Below are 19,308 nucleotides of genomic sequence, written 5' to 3'. Positions count from 1 at the left end.
AAAATTAAATTCTACTCATCAAAAGAATGTTCAAAGTTTGGCTAATTTATTGAGAACTTCTCAACACATTGATAGAGTGATTGACAAACTTCCACCAGAAATTATAAGGCATAATAAGTTGCGTTTAAAAACAACAATAGCAGCTGTGAAGTATTTTGGAAAAGAAGACTTGCCTTTTAAGGTCATGATGAGTCTTCTAACTCTAGTAGTAGAGGGCATTTCATTGAGATGATAAAGAGTTATGCAAGTATGAATGATGAGATTGCAAAAGTTGTTCTTGAAAATGCTCCAAACATGCCATGTACATTGCACCATCAATTCAGAAGGAGATTCTAGATATCATTGCTACTAAAATTTGGAATAAAATTCGTCAAGAAATTGGAGATGCGAAGTTTTGTATCCTAGTTGATGAATCACTTGATGTATCTCACAAGGAGCAAATGGCATTAATTCTAAGATACGTTAATTCTTTTATTTTTTTAATTTTTTGTCATAACCCGGAATTTTATTGATAAGTACATTCTGATTATTCTCAAGTTTGTTGATGAAGATGGGTTTCTTCAAGAGAGGTATTTTGAAATTGTAAGTGTTGAAGACACTACTTCTGCTAATCTCAAGAAACATATATGTGAAGTGCTTTCTACAAACAAACTCTAAGTGCAAAATATTCGTAGTCAAGGATACGATGGAGCTAGCAATATGCGTGGTCAATTTCATGGATTGGAGACATTATTCCTTCATGACTGCCCTTATGCCTATTATGTTAATTGCTTTGCTCATCGATTACAATTAGCTTTGAATGCATGTGCTAGAGGTGTTCCTGATATGCAATTATTTTTTCAAATGCTAAGCTCCATTGTTGCTTTTGTTGGCTCTTCAAGCGTACAAATCAGTTAAAAGATATTCAAGAAGCAGAAATCGCAGAAAGTTTAGCAGATGGAGATCTTGAAACTGGAAAAGGTCTTAACCAGATTCATAGTTTGAAAAGAGCAGGTATGACTCGATGGGGTTCTCACTTTGCTTCGGTTACTACGTTGGTTCATGTGTTTAAAGAAGTTACTCAGCTTCTTCAAAGTATGATGACTGATAAACACCTCACTGGAAGTATAAGAGGTGATACAAAGGGTTTCCTTAAGGCATTGAGGACATTTGAATTTGTATTTTGTTTGTTGCTCACTAACAAAATTATGGGAATTACTTATTTACTCTCTCAAGGCTTGCAGAAGCAATCACAAGATATTGTTAATGCTATGAATTTGGTTTCAATTACAAAGACAATTCTTCAAGCATTGAGGGATGATGGTTGGGATAATTTTTACCAAAGTGCCAGCAATTTGGTGAAGATCATGGTCTTGAAATGCCTAATATGGATGTAGATTATTCAATGGGTACTGGTCGTGGTTGTCAACAACAAGATGTTGTTACAAATGAACATTACTATCATTTTGATGTGTTTAATGTGATTATAGATGTTCAGATGATGGAGCTAAATGACAGGTTCACATTGCAAAGTATAGAACTACTTACTTTAAGCTCTGCATTGGATCCTAAAAATCAGTTCAAAAAGTTTGATATGGAGAAGATTTGAGACTTGCAGAGAAGTTCTATCCTCAAGACTTTGATGCATCAGAGGTTAGAGCTTTAATGTTATAATTAGAGCATTATAAGTATCAAGTAGTTTCTGATCAAAATTTTCAGAAATTGTCTTCTCTTGCACAATTATGTAGACGATTAGTTGAAACAGACTTAGCGAAGCTTTTTTCCTTGGTTGATAGATTGATTCGTTTGGTCTTGACACTTCCCTTTCCACTGCAACTACTGAACATGCATTTTCGGCTATGAAAATTATAAAAACTAGGCTTAGGAACAAGATAGAAGATGGATACCTTTCAGGTTGTATGATGCTTCACATTGAAAATGAATATGTAGATGATATTGATTCAGAGGTAGTGATTGATCATTTCGAGTCTATTGGAGATCGTAAAGCACAGTTCAGATAGAGCATCATACACTTGTAATGCTTCTTATGGTATTTTGATTTACAATTCTTGTATCTTTTTTGATCGATTCTTGATGAATACTATGTAAGAATTGTGTTTTGACTTATCAAGAATTCTTACCGGTTATTGATAAATTTTTTTTCCGCTCACCTAAGTTTTAAACCTTGGATCCGCCACTGCTCCGTGGCTTCTCTAACAACATGTTTAAACGAAAACAAGTGAAAAACTAGCAACTAGGGCTTTAACACCCTAAGCTTAAATGCTTAATGTTTGTAGGGGAGTAGTAATTAACAAGAGATTTTATAGCATAGTGGTTACTGGATTGATTTTACAGGTGAAGTTTGATAATTGCACAAAACATGCATATTGTATGCAGCCCACATAAAATGAAGCCCAAATCTCAAAACTCCGACCCTAAAGAAATAAATAAAAAGCTTTACTTCCATTTGATCCCAATTTCTTAATTCTCTCTCTTTCTTCTTTCTTCTTCTAAAACAAAAAATATATATTCTCTCTCTCTCTCTCAGACTGATCAGCCAAAAGAATCATGGGTGACATTTCCGGCGACGACTCGAAGCCCCACCTGATCTTCTCCTACGGCACACTCAAACAAGGCTTCCACAACCACAAGCTCACCAGCGAGCTCATCTCCCAAGACGACGCCGTTTTCATCGGCCCCTACATTACCCGCCGCTCCTTCCCCCTCGTCTGCGGGCCCCACGGCCTCCCCTACCTCATCAACCTCCCCGGGTCGGGTCGCCGCATCCGGGGCGAGCTCTACGCCGTCTCCGCCCGCGGCCTCGCCCGCTTAGACGACCTCGAGGGCACCTCCATCGGCCACTACGAGCGCCTCCCGCTCCAATTGGTCGTCAATGCCGACAAAGACGGCGCCGTCCCCGTCGACGCCGATGCCTACTTCGCCCACCGGAGCTTCGGCGAGGCCATGTGGGAGAGGAACGGGAAGGAGGGCTTGTGCGAGTTCACGGAGGTAGAGGCCAGAAGGTATGTGAAAAGACAGGACCGGCCTCATCAGGGGAGGAATATTATTCAGGAAGTGCGGCAGTTTGTGAATGGCGACTGAGGGGCAGTTTCGGGAAATCGTTCGGTTTGTACTTGAGGTCAAATTTTTCTCTTGCTCTGTTTATTGTGGAGTTTGATTTTCAAGACTGATATGTATTCCTTGTTCAAAAGGCTCAGTGTTATTAAGATGGGGCAACGTGTCACACTGTTCATTTCTTTTTCAAAACTGACATGAATTGGGTCTTGTTTAATCTGTCTTTTTTTCGTATGAATTTGAGAACGATTCGATGTTTAGGCTAAAACAACTTTAAGAGTAGATTTGGTGTTTGTTTGCATTCCAAGCAATTGAGATATGTACCAGTTAGGCATCCGTTGGAGACTTGCAGTAGCCTCTTGTTAATGAGCAGCCAGGGCATTAGGGAATGCCTTGGAATGTTTTGTTGAACTTGTAGGGTTTCATAGGCATGTATGGAAATGTGGCCGGGTGTAAGCCCTGCGAAGGTATCAAACAACAAAATCAGTTCGGCTTTGCATCATGCTAATTTCGCTTGCAGATGCGTTGTGATTACCAACTTAAGCAAGAAACTGGTACAGAGTCAATATTTTCCGTACTTGTGAATCCAAATACGTAGGAACGTGTTATAGCGAGCCACTAATCTGCACATTAAGAACAGCCAATTTGTAGGATCCCTCGGGTTTCATTTATATGTTTCTTTATATGAAACAGAATAACTTGCATTAGGGTGTTTGTCAAATATATAAATGCGGGGAAACGCCATTATATATCTGTTATGTTTATCAGCTTTTCGAGGTATATGATGATCATCATATAAGTATTGCATAATGAAACTACTTCATCCTCTGTATGCTGATAAGGTCATAGAGCTAAATAATTTGTTTCATGATCAGCATAGTTTGGTGCAAATGGTATGTTCACTCATTCAGTTTTTTTCATTACTAGCTTTGCCATTAACTTCTGTGACATTTAAAATGTATATGATAACTAACGTTGTGTATACTGCTAGTCCCACTTAGACTGATGCTGCTAATTAGTCTTTAGTTCTTTACCACTGAGTTCAAAATGTTCAATCTATATTCCAAATAACTTCATCTTTCTCTTCAGTCTGTGGTAGCCTTTGGCCGAAGGATTCAAAGCGAACCTGATCCCAGTTTCTAGGGCAGTTGTGATAAAATTCAGTGATCCCTATCAGAGTAACCACTAGCCAGCCTATTGTTAACCTGCTGAGCGGCCATGAAGGAACCCTTTCGAATTGCTTGGTTGAGCAAAATAGATGGATGCCTAACCAACTCAGATTGAAGGAGCCTGGAGTTGGTTTAGTTCCATTACTCCCATGAATGTGGATATCCAAAGTTCCAAACAAAGATTCTTGTCTCATCCACACAACTGGAACTAGGCAGAGATCCTTAGACTAATTCCAGTGTTCCACTCCCATCTTTAGCATCCAAAGGCTATAAATACTATCATATATACTGTCATTTTTCAGCTAAAGATGGGCAGAAGTCACTCTTGTCCATAGCTTCTTCAAGATCACCATCTCTGCTGACACACCATTTTAAGAGATAGAACACAGAATCTGCTTGGCTCTGTCGACTGGGTGGATCATGCTATCAGGAAGTATGAAAATTGTTAGTAAACGAATTCAAGCAACAGACTCCCATATAAAATGACACACTCACTAGAGATTTAGCCGGCATAAACAAATCCTGCAATGCAAGAGCCTCCTTTACGGGATTCTCATGAAGATCACCTCCACCATCCATTGATAGCCTTAGGAATTTTCCTGGTTGATCACCAAATGAGGAACTGAATGGTACTATCTCATCCATTCGGTTCAGCAATTCGAACCTAATTGTTTTTAGTTCCTGATGTGTAAATTTAAAAAAAAATTGTTATAAACCTAGGAATATAGTGGTTGGATATTTCAGTAAAGGAAACTGAAATAATAACCAGAAACTTTATACTCTGGAAGATGATAACTTGGCTGCACTTGACATAATGTACCTGTCCAAGAACATTCCCATTGAATTTGGCACTAAATTTCCTGTGGATCAGTTTTTCAATGAAGTCCTTGTTCCCGGCCTTTGAAACAAACAAAGATGATGCAGCAACAGAAAACAACCTTGCGTCCGTGCTGGTCAATCATTGTACAACAGTCAAGCAGTTGCAATAGAGCATTGAAGTCTGAGGGAAGGGCACCTTCGACTCCATCAATGAGGAAAATGCTATATGGCACTACCTTGAGAGCTTGCTCATTGCTGGTGTACCTGAATAAGTGAATATAAAAGATATGATGGTGACATTAAAAATACCAAAGATGAAATCCATTTTGACCCAAATTGCCATGAATATACATCAAAACTCCCTTACATGCTTGTAAAACAGGTCTCTGTGTCATACTTGGACATATCAATTTGAAACAATAGGCTCATCCCATCATCACTCACAAAATGCTCCTTTAAACCTTTAACAAGATCTGCCTTACCAACTTCTGTAAGACCCAACAATAAATGTCTTGGAAGGTCTACTTGGGAGATTCTGTGTTGGTGGATCAATAGAGTTGAGAAATACTTCAGCTACTACACTAATGAATTCTTCCTTTAACATCAGATTGGACATAGATGCTCGCAGACTATTGATACCATTCTTAGCCATCTTCTTAGATCTCTCCAATTGATCATCCCCAGGTTCATCAGTTTCCTCCCATGGGCCAAATGAATTCTTCTATACAACCCAAAAAAAAAAAAAAATACACATCATAATTGTACCGTAGGGTCTGTGACAACACATTGATCATAGCATTCTAAATATTCTAATAATTAAAGAGCAAGAGAAGAAGTATGTACTAACCACTTTGGCATTTTCATGAGTTGCATTTTCTAACAGACTCTCAATTATTTGCAGAACCTTAGAAACTTTGGCTGGATCGTTAACCGCATTTTCATTAGTCAGCAACTCAGGAAAACTTTGTTTCAGCATGAAAACTTTCTTCAGCCAGACCTTCTCTTTCCTGTATGTTAACTTTAATCCACTTGAAGATTTTAGAAAGTCCCTTAATTCGTGATCATGACCTAATGCATTAATCTTTTCAAATCTAATATAAGACAACTCCTCTGTCCCCGCAGAAGCATCCCTATAGACAACACAGATGCCATCAATCTCATTAAGGCGATGCTCTAGCATAGCTTGTACACTGGTCTGAAGATAGCTCTTTATATTTTTTGTACCATCCTGAAACATCAATAAAAACAATCAACAGTATAATTTCTGTACCATTACGAGCTACCAGGTATAAAATTTGCTTCCAAGTGATTCATAAGAACACAACAAAATACTTACACGCATAAAATCCGAATCAAGTAATATAGCTCGTGCTGCAGCTTCAGACGGAGAAAAAAATGAGGTTTTTTCCTTTAATGGAGCATGCGATATCCCTCAACAACAATCTCGTAACACATATGTAGTCCAGAAGTGAAAGGGGCTCGAATGCAATAACATCATTCAGAGATTCAAATAACTCACTCCTAAAATGCTTTCTTGCCTATGTAAACATGGAGAAAATTTTTTTACCGAGGAAATTGAGGGAAATGTTTCAAAAGGACAAATCTTTCACCTTACCTTTTTGAGAATCAAAAGGTGACGGCAAACACCATTTGGTGAATTTTGATCCAAGTCTTTAAAGAAACAGTTTTCAACCATCTCAGTACAATCACAACTCCGCAACATAAATGGATCTTGCACAACATTTGATGTCAGAATAATCACTACCTTAGTGAAATCAACAGAGTGTCCTTTCCCATTGCTCAGTCTACCATGAATTACAATTTCCACCAAAATGTCTACATCCGATGGACGAGCAACGTCAATATTATCAAGCAAGACAACTCCAAAAGGTCTCTTCTTCAAATTTGGGGCCAATATCTGGGAGAAATAATGGTTTAGTAGAATGCAGTAACCATGATTTTGGAATGCTACCTACACAAAATTCAAGGTAAAAGTCAAGAAGCAATCGTGAGTAAGTTATCAGACACCTGGGAGAACTAAAAGTGGAAAACTTTTATGCACCTTGGCTATCATAAAAGGGTAAATAGTTAAGAACTCATTTTGATCTTTGCAAGTACATTTACAAGGGAAAAAAAGCTGCACAAGGTTTGTTGGCGTCGCCGCTTCTGGTTGCTGCAAACAAGAAAGAAGATTTAGGCGCACATGCTTTAATGCCTCTACTTCTTGAGTTCTTTATTCTGATCTTCGCCGGGACTGCAAGACTAAGTTCCATTTCCGCTCGACTGTATGCCACTTTTCCTTAAGATCTACATACTCATCTGTTACCTAAAATCAGCACCAAAACCATATTAAATAGAGTAACTCTAGTCTTCTTGAGTAAATCCAACACTGGCTTTTACCAATGAATTAATAGTACATAATGCATAGCTTGCACCAACTTACATAGTCAATCCAGCATTGGCTGGTAGGAGTTTTTTCTTTCTTACACTCATTCAACTCAATATGTGCACGGATGAGTGGGTATACTTCGAAAGAATTTTCTACACCCATGTCGAAATCATTCATAAGTTCAAAGCAAGCTCTAGCTAAAAGGTGAACCGCCAACTGCCCCGTTAGTGACTTCTCACTCTCATAATGCACATCTTTGGTGCTGCCAATAAAACTAATACAAAGCCAGAAAAAGAAACAGGATAGAGCACATTAGAAACGTATACCAAATTAACTGTTAAGGAACTATACATATCAGTTTATGGTAGTTAGCAGCCAACCATCAGAGTATCTCAATGCAATACTGCAAGCCAGAGACAGCGTATCTTCAGGGATTCGAACACCATAAGTAAGCTCTAACTCCTCCTTGTCTACACATAGCTCACTCATAAGTTGCAATGGCGACAATGGCTCCATATTTGTTTACCTCACAAACACGAAACCCTGCGTGATGTCAAGACCCATGGCAGACACAAAGCACTCCTTAATCTCGGCTTAAAGGCTAACAGAAAGCTAAACAACATGGAGTTGGGTTCTGCTTATATAAGTCAAATTTAACTAAAAAGATATTTGTTTTGTAACTGATCAATCCATAGTGCACAATTCTGTGGTCTTTAATGTCCAAAGGATTAACAAACTAGATTTTACAGTATTAATTAAATAGCTATGAGAGTTAAAATGAATCATTGACTATCTAATCATCCATATTCACAGAAATGCCAACAAAGCAATACATAAGCTTGAGATAGTATAAAACCCTAAAACTCCTAAAACCCATTTGGGGAAAAGGTTTTCAAATCGGGATAACAACCCAAAATTCACGACCTTTTCATCAACCAAGTTCATAAAATTCAGAATACTAAGCCTTTTGAAGTAAGAACTAAGAACAGCAAGAATAACAGAACGGTCAAGAATCTTCACTGATCAAAATAAAGAGATAAGAACAAAAACAGTGAATAAATTTGACCAAGTGGAGACGCACGACAGCTTCGGGCAACGTTGTTGGAAGCTTGAAGTTGATAAAGGTCGAGGCTTTATGTGTTCGATTTTAACTTTGAGACCGCCAGATATATTTCCCCCTATTTGAGAACCAAAAGGTCGCTTTGGAAAGTAAAAAGAGCAGAAAGGCTGTGTGGAGGGAAAGAGAAGTGTGTTGGAAACGCAATGGTAGAAAAGTAATATTGAATAAGAACCAGGGTTATAATAAAGTTTTTATATATTTTTTTCAATTTATACTTGGGATTTTGTGATTTGGATTAATTTTCAGTAATGTTTTCTGCCTTTGGCGGGAAACAAAATTTGAATGAAGCATGAATAATTGAGGGTGATGCCTTCTATGAGATCAATACATGGCTTCCTTATAGATGTGAGGAGGTTTTTTTTGTATCAATATACATATAAGAAAATCGTACGTACACATATTACACTTTTGTTTTCAAAGTCGGCCTTCTTGTAAGCTTCGAGAATTGATTGCACGAATAAAGAGCATGCATGAAACTCTTAGGGATGAACCTCATAAAAACTTCAATTGTCCTTAACCTTCAGTTTCTTTTTTGTCTTATTTAGATTGGCACATGATATAGTGCTCAAGCTATTGAGAATTTGAGACTTGAACATAGAAGCATTTTGAAACTTGTGATGATTTTTATTTAGTTTTGACCTGCTTAAAGTTATGTTCTCGGAACAATTTGACACCAGATTCTTGAAAGGCAATCGATAGTTCAGAACTTCAAAAATGTTTTTATACGGCTGATTATACAAAGATGCTTGAGCAATGAGTACTCACATATGTCAAAACTATTCATTAGCAAGCTACGTACTACTCAAACTCTCAAAGGCAATCACTCACTTATAAGCAAGTTAAATATTATTTAATTTGCACTTTTAAAATGTGAGATCTTCTCTCTTCAAGAGATGTTTTGACGCAGCACTGTGACCAAGAAGATTCGACAACACCCAGGATGCGACACTAGGTACAAAAACCCATATACACGCCAGTGAAGAAGATTGTCACCGGTAATTACCACAATCTTTCCACTCTGGTCCATAAGGACAACCAACCACTTCGAAATCGGATTAGCGCCGTCCATATCTACCGATTTGATAGGGCGCTTAATTTGTCGTCTCAAGAGGTTCTTTTGTTGCCCTCTTGTGCTGTCTCAATGGAAGTCTCATCGAGAAATGTAGGAACAGATAATTACTGTTTGTTACACTGCACTGATCAAACTATTGATACTAATAAAATACCTTGTACAATTTCCCTTTTAATTAGATCAGTTCCTTACTAGCTTCCTTTAATGTTGGTACAAGTGTACAACTCAAGGCCCACCTGTAGGTTACACAATGAAGGAAAACATCTCCTATATATTCCTTCCTGAGTGCCTGTACGTGGTGGTTGTTTAGCTCTCAATGTCTCAAATTGCCAGAAGTACATGCATAAGTTTTTGTTATTCATGGTAGATAGAATTTTAGGTAATTAAACCATTATGTATATGTCGACTAGTACATTATTCTCGGCAATGAATCGAAACTTACTTGACTTCGAAATGTATGTAGAAGATTGATTTGCATGCGTCAGGAATGATGCAGTGGTGCCAATACGAAGGTTGTAATCAACCAACCAACCAACCAACACAAGAGCACAACACCAGCTAGCGTGAAGAACAAAAGGCTCCACTAACCAAGCAGAGTGAGATGGATTGGTCCTACATGCACTAGAACTAATCGATCGATCGAGATAGCTTAGGTAGTCAATTGCTAGGTTTTCCCTTGCATCATATACTGCATGTGAATACCCACTACCCACAACAGCTACGCTACGATATGCTAAACTAGTATTTCATGATGATCCAGTACTAACACAAATGCGGCACAGCTTGTACCAGAGATAAGGTCATCAATCATGATCGAGCTCCACCGCACATGCAAAGGGCTATGACTTGTTCTTTGCACTAGGTGGAAAATTTTGGCATTGATCGATCGACTGCCGCCGCAAACCGTATTATCGACATTTTGAATTCAATTAGGTTTTCAGTTCTTTGTACTTAAAATCCGAGTTCAAAACCGGCCAAGAACCTAATCCGACTTAGATCGTGGAAAACTAAGGAGGTCTGATCTGGTCTGGGAGAGTTTGATACTTGGCAGTGGTCCTCCCGGAGATCAGGCTCTAGCCGAATATGAAGCCATTTTAGCAGGGCCGGCTCTAAGCATGTGCAAGAGGTGTACAGACACCCATATATCTACACTTTCAGGGTTTCTTTTTGAATAAAACCTTGAGACTAAATTTCCACCTTTCACTAGTGCATGTGTTCGACTCTCATTGCAATGTTACTTTAAATATAATTTATTTATTTCTTTTATCTTTCTAGACTTTATTTCCTTTCTTAATCTTTAGTTTGTAGGTACATTTGTGAACTTATCCAATTATGCATATTCGTAATTTTTTTTATTTCCTTCATCCTTTTTTTTCTTGATTCGTTTAGTAGATATCTTACTTATTCTTGATCTTTTTTTTTTTTCATATTTTTTATCTATGTTTAATTGATATTTTATTAAAAATAAAAAACCATTAAACTCTAAAAATATATGGTCAGGCTCAAATTAAATAAAAATAACAAAAAAAATTTGTATGCATTTTGCTTGTATGCAACTGAAATTTGCAATGATGTTTGCAACTCATATAAAGAAATTATATTTGCAACTATTTTTTTAATAATATATTTAGGCATATATTATGTAAGACATTCCGAAAAGTTAGGGCCGTAGTTTCAATCTCACACAGGGCCTCCTAATACTTTGAGACGGCCTTGATTTTAGCATCTAGTTAATTCGATCAATACATCGAACTTGTTTATTTTCTTAGTGGATCAATATCGCTACGTTACCTGCATTATCTGATTATGCTAAAGAGAAGCTGAAGTTATTTGATCAACTATATTTATATATATATATATAGTCCATATCCATAGTGTACATTCATTCTGAAATTACAGAGTGAAGTTATAATTTTGGCACACTTTTCAGTCAATTTGTTTCACCATAAGTGATTCAATATTTAGGTATATATGTTATTTAAGATCATCTCTACAAAATTTCATCCAGTTCGGACATTGCTAAGGTATTGAAATTAAATTAAATCAATGAACGAATTAAAGTTGTTCAACGTGAACCGTTTGTGTAAATCTCGATTTTGAAAGCTCAAACCATTGTTAAATTGGATGAAATTTTATTTTGATGATCTTGAATAACATACCTAAATATTGAATTACTTATGGTGAAAAAATTTAACTAAAAAGTGTGTTAAAATTAAAACTTTATTATGAATATATACTCGCGCTTGCAATATGGGTTATGCTGAATCTAGCAAATGTACTAGATTAGATATAATTCTCCAAGAGAAGCTGATCGAAGAATGAATTCTCAGAGTACTCATTCATGGTTAGCATAAATTGTTTTAAAAAAAAGTGCAAATTCTACAATTATTTTTAAAGAAAAATAATAATTTAATTTTAGAGGGTCCTTACACATAGCCCATTGGTTGTAGCTAAGTCAGACCTAAAACGCATAGCAATCAGGCACTCAATATAATTATATATTCAATCTATAGAAGTCCCCAGTCCCCACCACAATACCTAGAATGCAAACTGTAGAGAATTTTCATTTTGATCTATCGATCAGTATCGATCTTTTTTGGCGAGGAAGAACTTTCCTTAGCTGCATTAAAGTTCAAAGCTAATGCTGTAATTAAATGGTAGGGTTCTCCCCAAAGCATTTTTTTCTTTGATTCTTCTTTAGTATAGGTTGAAACGGACAGGTTATTATGAATGTCGATCACGTAAAAGTTGAAACTACTACTACTGCTTCTGCTTCTGCTTCGTACTGTTGATTGCGTAGTGATGATGAGTAGGAATATATATGATGATCGATTGAGGGTTTACAATACATTTACAATTCATATGGCACTTCTGAAGGCGGCAGTGCAGTACTGCTGTACTGAGGGACTGAGAAATATATCATGAATTTATGATGGATGACATTCATATATAGATTAAAGAATCTGATCATTCATTCATGACTACTATCAGGAGTATCAGCTTATTAATTCAGTTTCAGCTCAATGACAATTGGTTAATTGTCCTTTTGAATAAAAGGCCATCTGGCCATGCATTATTTATCATCCACATTAATCTCACTAATAATAGGGTTTAGGGTTATACGTACGTACAATTAGAACTAATTAACTTGCTAATTATATGTAGGATTTGGATGCTGATTACATTAACGATTAGAATGGTGCTGCATTTTGCAATAAAGGCAAAATCCGCTAGCTTTACTTTAAAAATGGAGCTTGTCAATGAAGAAAAATTAGAACCCGCAAACAATTACCGCCAAAAACACTACATTAGATATTTTGATCGATCCTGCACATACACATCTTTAAAGAAAGAACGTCGGTCTTACTCGATTACTGAATTTAGTACGTGTAATTAGTCGGACAATTGCACTATCTAGTTGATCGATGAGTCTGCCTACATATCACTATATCTCAAAAAAGATCAATTAATTTATAACCAGTAGCTTCGAAGATCTTTAAGCAGTGAAGTTCCATATTCTACTAGTTTGGTAAACAGATGCCAATTTCTCCAACCCATGCCAGGCGGCCCATGCATGGCCAACTTAACTTACTGTTCAAGAGAAATGTGGCTAACCCCTGACCTAAAATACACAGAGAGAAAAGGAAATTTAGCACTTTCGAAAGATCTAGCTTGCTTAATACAAAGGCTCTGTTGCATTTCGACTTGTGGGCGACAGCAAAAGCGCGCACACTAGCAGCTTTTATTAGTGTAAGTGTTCTGAGTGTGATACGCTTGTGACTGGACCACTTCTTGAGTTGGGGCACCCGAAATTCTCTATCTTCTGCATGTGCTTTCAGCCATCTTGGAATCAGTCGACGCGTTACAGGACCCCTTACCCGCTCCTATATATACCTATCTACCCTCTCTTACATTCTACACCAGCACCACCACTGTTGTGGGTTTCATCTACATTGCTGCGATGGCTTCTCAAAGAGTTCAGAGTCTTGTTTTCCTTGTGTTATTAGGTCTAGGCATATGTTCTGCAGCAAGAACACTCCTGACCTATGAAACGTATCCTGCTGCCGGCCATGGTGGCGGAGGTGCATCTGGTTATGGAGGAGGTGGCGCTGGAGGTGCTGGTGGTGGCGGAGGAGGTGCAGGCAGTGGAGGCGGTTATGGCGCTGTAGGTGAACATGGTGCTGCTGGCTACGGAGGCGGTAGTGGTGGTGGAGAAGGCGGTGGTGTTGCCTATGGAGGTGCAGGTGGACATGCTGGTGGTGGAGGAGGTGGCGGTGGAAGTGGTGGTGGTGGTGCATATGGCAGTGGGGGAGCTTATGGTGCTGGCGGTGCTGAAGGTCATGGAAGCGGTGGTGGTGAGGGAGGTGGTGCCGGATATGGTGGAGCTGGTGGGTATCCTGGTGGAGCTGGTGGATATGCTGGTGGAGGCGGTGGAGGTTCTGGTGGGGGCGGAGGAGCTGCGTATGGAGGAGAGCACGGCATTGGCTATGGTGGTGGACAAGGAGGTGGTGCCGGTGGAGGTTATGGAGCTGGTGGCGAGCATGGTGCGGGATATGGAGGTGGTGGGGGTCATGGTGGTGGCGGTGGAGGAGGCTACGGAGCTGGAGGAGCAAGTGGAGGTGGATATGGAAGTGGGGGAGGAGCTGGCGGTGGAGCAGGAGGAGGTGCTGGTGGGTACGCTGGTGGTGGAGGTGGAGGCGCCGGAAGCGGCGGAGGCGGTGCACATGGAGGTGCATATGGAGGAGGCGGCGGTAGCGGTGAGGGTGGTGGTCACGGTGGTTACATGCCTTGAATCGATTACGTACTTTTACTTCATTGTGACGACTAAAATTTACCTCTTCTTACCTATACCAAGTATTAAGGAAGAACATTTCCAAAAAAAAAAAAGTATTAAGGAAGAAAAGAAAAAGGAACAATAAGAGTACATTTGGGTAAGAAGAAAATTATTATTATTTTGATGTCAAGTCTCTTTATGAATCCCAGTTTTATGCTTCCGTTGTATGATGTATCTACGCATTTGAAGATCCATTTGTTCTTCTAAATTAAACATGGGATCGATCGAGCTAGTTTAGTATGTGAGTACGTCGGTACAGTACAAAGTGCATGCAGTTAAATTAATTAAGATGAAAATTCATCTCAAGTTTTTGCGGTCACCTTACCCGGGTTGAAACTTAAGAAGTTCTCTATCTATATCTTCGTACCGAGTAGGGAAGCAAAGTGTATCTGTGAGCTACCGTACTCGTCCTGTTCTTCGTTATCACCATCTTTTCCATTAGTTGTACGTTTTTCTTTCCTTTCGGTTGTTTATAGAGCGGCCAGCTAGAGCTTAATTATAATACCGAATAAATTATTCGTCCATTGACAATTAGTATGAAGTGGTATTTTGTATATATTCTGCATGCTATTGTCCATGGAATATGAACTTTCTTTCGTTGCTCAGTAGGTCTACATACCGCAAAACAGAAACAAAACCAGTCCATTAATTCTGATATATGATCATGATGAGTTCGGTGATAGCTTTCTAGCTCATGCCTCTATTCTCATTGTAATAAGTAATGACCAAGTAATTAAAGAATTAATCAAACCACTGGTTGCATGCCCAGTCAAGTTCCATGTTATCTCAATATCAGTACGGTCTTCTGTCCATGAAAAATGAGATAGGGTAAAAATCCCAAAATTTCTAATGATAAAAATTCGAATTCGAAACCATGAAAACTCTAAAACAATCTCAAATATATTAAAATTATCTTATAATAACAATGTATTGAAACTGAGTCCACAACATGACTCAGTCAACTTGAATAATACATAACCAGTTTATACCTCAGTATTATAACTAATGGAAATGTAAAATTCACTCAATCCTCACCACAAATAGAAGAAAGAAATATTCAGAGTAAGCCATCCAAATTTGCTAATCCCCACCTGCAGAACTATCTCATACACCATCGAATTAGTGCACTGGGATTGTAAACACAAACCCGATAAGCTTGTCATCTCATATGAGTAAATTAACAGTAAACATACATTACATACAAAGGAAATATGTTAAATAACTTTTAAAGACAAACGTACTCATGTGACACTGGGTAACCCATCTGTTATCCAAAATCATTTTAAAACATGGGTACTCATGAGACCCAGACAACCCATCTGTTACCCCTCATGCAGTACACGACAGACACTGGGCAACCCATCTGGTTACCTAAAATCATGTAAAACATGGGTACTCATGAGACCTAGGTAGCCATCTGTTACCCCTCATGCAGTACACCGACAGACACTGTGCAGCCAATCTGTTACCCAATATCACTCAAAAATATGGGTACTCATGAGACCCAGGCAACTCATCTGTTACCCCTCAATCAGTACACCGGCAGATAGACTAGAGCCCTAACTGAATGGTAACTGACACCCAGCCAAGACTTGGTTCCGATTACTGCCAACACGTCCGAAGATAGAAAACGTTTTAATAAGACTCAATGTTAAAACCGCGTACAATAACAATCAACACATGTTATTGTACTACAACCAAACGACTCTTGCACAACAATATGAATATAGTCACAACATTATAATCTCACATTTGAAATAAAACCGAAACAGTATATAATGTAGCAACCCATATATATGTATCGTATTTACCATTTTCGTACACATACACATCCCACTATATTATATAAATGTCACAGTTCACTTTTTAATAATTCAAAAATATAAGTCACCGCCAAAGGTAGACTTGTCATAGTGATATTTACTTACATTCACTATAGTCCATAATCACTAAAACCTTTTTAAAATCATTTATTAAAATAGCATTTCACTTACCTATGAACCGTAGACGATCAAGTTCACGTAATTTAAACCAAAACATATTTTTAAAAATAATTTTTATAAATAGTGATGCAACGACTATGGTAACAACTCAAACTAAATTCAATAATTATAACACTACTTCGATCATGATGATCATTGTGAGGTTTAATCACCTTATTTCCTGCGTGTAACTTCCACGACACCGAAAGCGATTCCCTTACTCGTTTCGTCAGTCACCTAATAGCATGATAAAATGCTTAGAAAACGATACGTAAAATATCATGTTTTACTGTTTTACAGAACACTGTTCATGAACATGTCCACAATTACTGTTCATGAACATTGTTCACAATTACTGTTCATGCGCCACCACCGTTTTCCGACCACTACCAATGACCACCATCACAATCTAAATGACATTCCTAAAAACTTTCTAGTTCACCACAAAGTCCAATTTTGCGCCTAAACACTTCAATTTAACAAAAACCGAAAAGCCCTAATTTAAAACTTAGGATTTATTTTTTTCGATTCTCCTAGCACACAACGATTTGGGTTAAATCTTTTGGAGGGTTTGTAGTATAGAAGAAAACCTTCAAAATGGAACAACAATCTCACCGATTGGTGGCCGGAGGAGGGAGATCCGGCGAGTTGAAGTTCGGCGAAATATGCATTTTTGGGGGAACTTTCAGGCTTCACCGCTCCAAAACGGCGTCGAGATGGCGGGTGGCGCTGCCACCAATCGACAGGGGACGCAGTAACCTTTCAAACGTGACCGGTGCGCCGCTCTATGGTGGCCGGACGACGGAGATCCGGCGGCCCAAATTCAGCCGCTCGGGGAGAGAAATTTGGGATTTTCGGTGTGAACAGTACCAATCCGAATTTCTGGGTTTTCTCCCCATTTTTCTCTTTAATTCCCATATTATATTATTTTCCAAAAATGTGCAAATACCTTTTAATTCGTAACTTATTCATACGAACTCTGATTTAGGCGTGCTACGTGTCTATAAATTCGTATTGACGAACTCTACGACTTCCATAAATGAAGTTTTCTGAGACTCCTAACGAATAAAAAGTCAACTCTTGACCCGTCACGTTAACGTTTCCGTGTAGAAATCGATCGAACACTTTCGTTTTCTCCCTCGTACTATATAATCGGATTACCACTAATTTAAATATTTCTGAATAATAATTAGTAAATAATTATGAATTTCCGGGACTCAGACTCAAAAGCAGGGACATATAAATTATTCTTTCCATTTAGCAATAGGCATGAAAGTACTATCACTCCGGCCCCTTTGATCGATGGCAGGTCCGTACCTGAGGTGGGTTCAATGAGGCATCAACCTCATGCAACAAATATAAGGACTTAATTTGGTCCAATGGGCACCAAATTATGCAAAAATTCTTCTAGTAACCTAAGTTAGTGATCGATTTAGTGTCTGCAAATATGGCTTCTGTAAGCGGACTACGTAATTTCAGCCATTAAATGAATCCTTAGTTTGGGAGAAGGAGGTCATCATGGTTTGAACTTTGAAACTGTATCCGATACAATCTTTATTCAACTTGCATGGCAAGACCATAGTAGTGCATGTGAAACTGAAAACTCTACTTGCTTCTAAAGCTTCCCATTTAATCTTCGCATCCTTTAGAGTCCAAAAGTTTAATCTAGGTTGCTTGCAATAGGAAAGAAGAAGGCTTTTCACAGTTGTGTTTTGATGATAGTTATCCATCATCAATATTTCTCTTGGTTTTTGATTTGGCTTTAATATGATGGCATTAGAGTGGCGTTTAGATAAGAAATGGCAACATAATTATATAGTCGTTGTTGAAGAAGGAGAAGATGCTGAAATTGGCAATAATTAGAATGAAAGGCCTAAAACTAAAAATTAATTTTAAAAAAAGTACAGAAAGTGAAAGGAATTGATGAGGAGGAAGAAGATCAAAGGAGTTGAGATTCTTGAGTTGAGAGAATGAGAGGCAAAACAGGTGTTAGGCTTAGTTTAGCATTGATGTGTTGTGAGTAGAATTGTCTTTGATATTGGTGCGGCTAGAATTGTTTTTAAATCCGGTGCGAGGAAAAACAGTTTCAATGTTTCGTAAATTATTTTTCAAAAGTGTTGTTGAAATTTTAAATTACCGAATCGAACATGTAAAAATTTACAAAACTTTATATATATTGAAAATAAAAACGTCTCCCAAATTTTTCTACTTTGTATAATTTGAAAGGGATGATAGCAGATTTAAGGATAAATGATCTCTATTAAGCAGCAAAAAAGAAAAATATGTGTTCTTTAAAAAAATATATATATTGGATCACATTTCTCCTCTGCAACCTTTTATTTGTTTGTACTCATCGGCAACTTTTATCGTCTTGACTCTAAGAGCATCCGCAGCGGCGAGCAATTTTGCCGGCGTGCTCGAGCAGGAGGAGGGACCAGCCGGAGGAGCTCGAGCAGGAGAAGGGGAGGCTCGCACCGGCGAGCAGGAGGAGGCGAGCTGCTCGCCCAGTCAACCCAGCCGCGGTGCTCGTCCAATCGCTCGAGCAATTTTTGCTCCGGCGTTTGCTCGATCGCCTGGCGGAGCCCACCGCCCGTGGGTGACGTCAGGCGCGGGAGAATTTTTTCACGCGCCAAAAAAAAAAACGAGCCAATGAATGGCTGCCACGTGTCAAGCAGATTGGCCAACGGTCCAATTGATCTGGGCCTTCCATTTTGAATCAGAAATTTCGATCCAACGGTCAGAATTAATTGGCAACGGCTACTATTTGATCATAACGGAAATAAACCCAAAAAATTGTAAAAAAATCCCCAAAATTTCAAAATTCTCCCAAAAAATTGCCTATAAATACTACTTCAATTTGTTATGAACT

The 19,308-nt window shown here is 38.3% G+C and overlaps 2 protein-coding genes across 2 annotated transcripts; both read left to right on the top strand.

Annotated features, from left to right (window-relative positions):
* The first annotated feature begins 2,528 nt into the window (after positions 1 to 2,528).
* On the top strand, positions 2,529 to 3,230 carry LOC126795209 (putative gamma-glutamylcyclotransferase At3g02910). Its single transcript, XM_050522055.1, has one exon. It carries the CDS (start codon positions 2,548 to 2,550, stop codon positions 3,079 to 3,081), a length of 534 nt encoding a protein of 177 aa, XP_050378012.1. The 5' UTR covers positions 2,529 to 2,547; the 3' UTR covers positions 3,082 to 3,230.
* A 10,329-nt stretch (positions 3,231 to 13,559) lies between these two features.
* Positions 13,560 to 14,579, top strand: LOC126795131 (glycine-rich cell wall structural protein 1.8-like). The gene has a single exon (XM_050521952.1). It carries the CDS (start codon positions 13,585 to 13,587, stop codon positions 14,413 to 14,415), a length of 831 nt encoding a protein of 276 aa, XP_050377909.1. The 5' UTR covers positions 13,560 to 13,584; the 3' UTR covers positions 14,416 to 14,579.
* Positions 14,580 to 19,308: the final 4,729 nt, after the last annotated feature.

Source organism: Argentina anserina, chromosome 5, assembly GCF_933775445.1.
Source record: "Argentina anserina chromosome 5, drPotAnse1.1, whole genome shotgun sequence".
NCBI classification, from domain to species: domain Eukaryota; kingdom Viridiplantae; phylum Streptophyta; class Magnoliopsida; order Rosales; family Rosaceae; genus Argentina; species Argentina anserina.
Note: the sequence above shows the minus strand (reverse complement) of the source record. Positions and strands in the feature narration are given on the sequence as shown.

What these genes read in the sequence shown, in the direction of transcription:
- LOC126795209 (XM_050522055.1), top strand. Translation starts at nt 2,548, where the DNA reads ATGGGTGACATTTCCGGCGACGACTCGAAGCCCCACCTGATCTTCTCC.
- LOC126795131 (XM_050521952.1), top strand. Translation starts at nt 13,585, where the DNA reads ATGGCTTCTCAAAGAGTTCAGAGTCTTGTTTTCCTTGTGTTATTAGGT.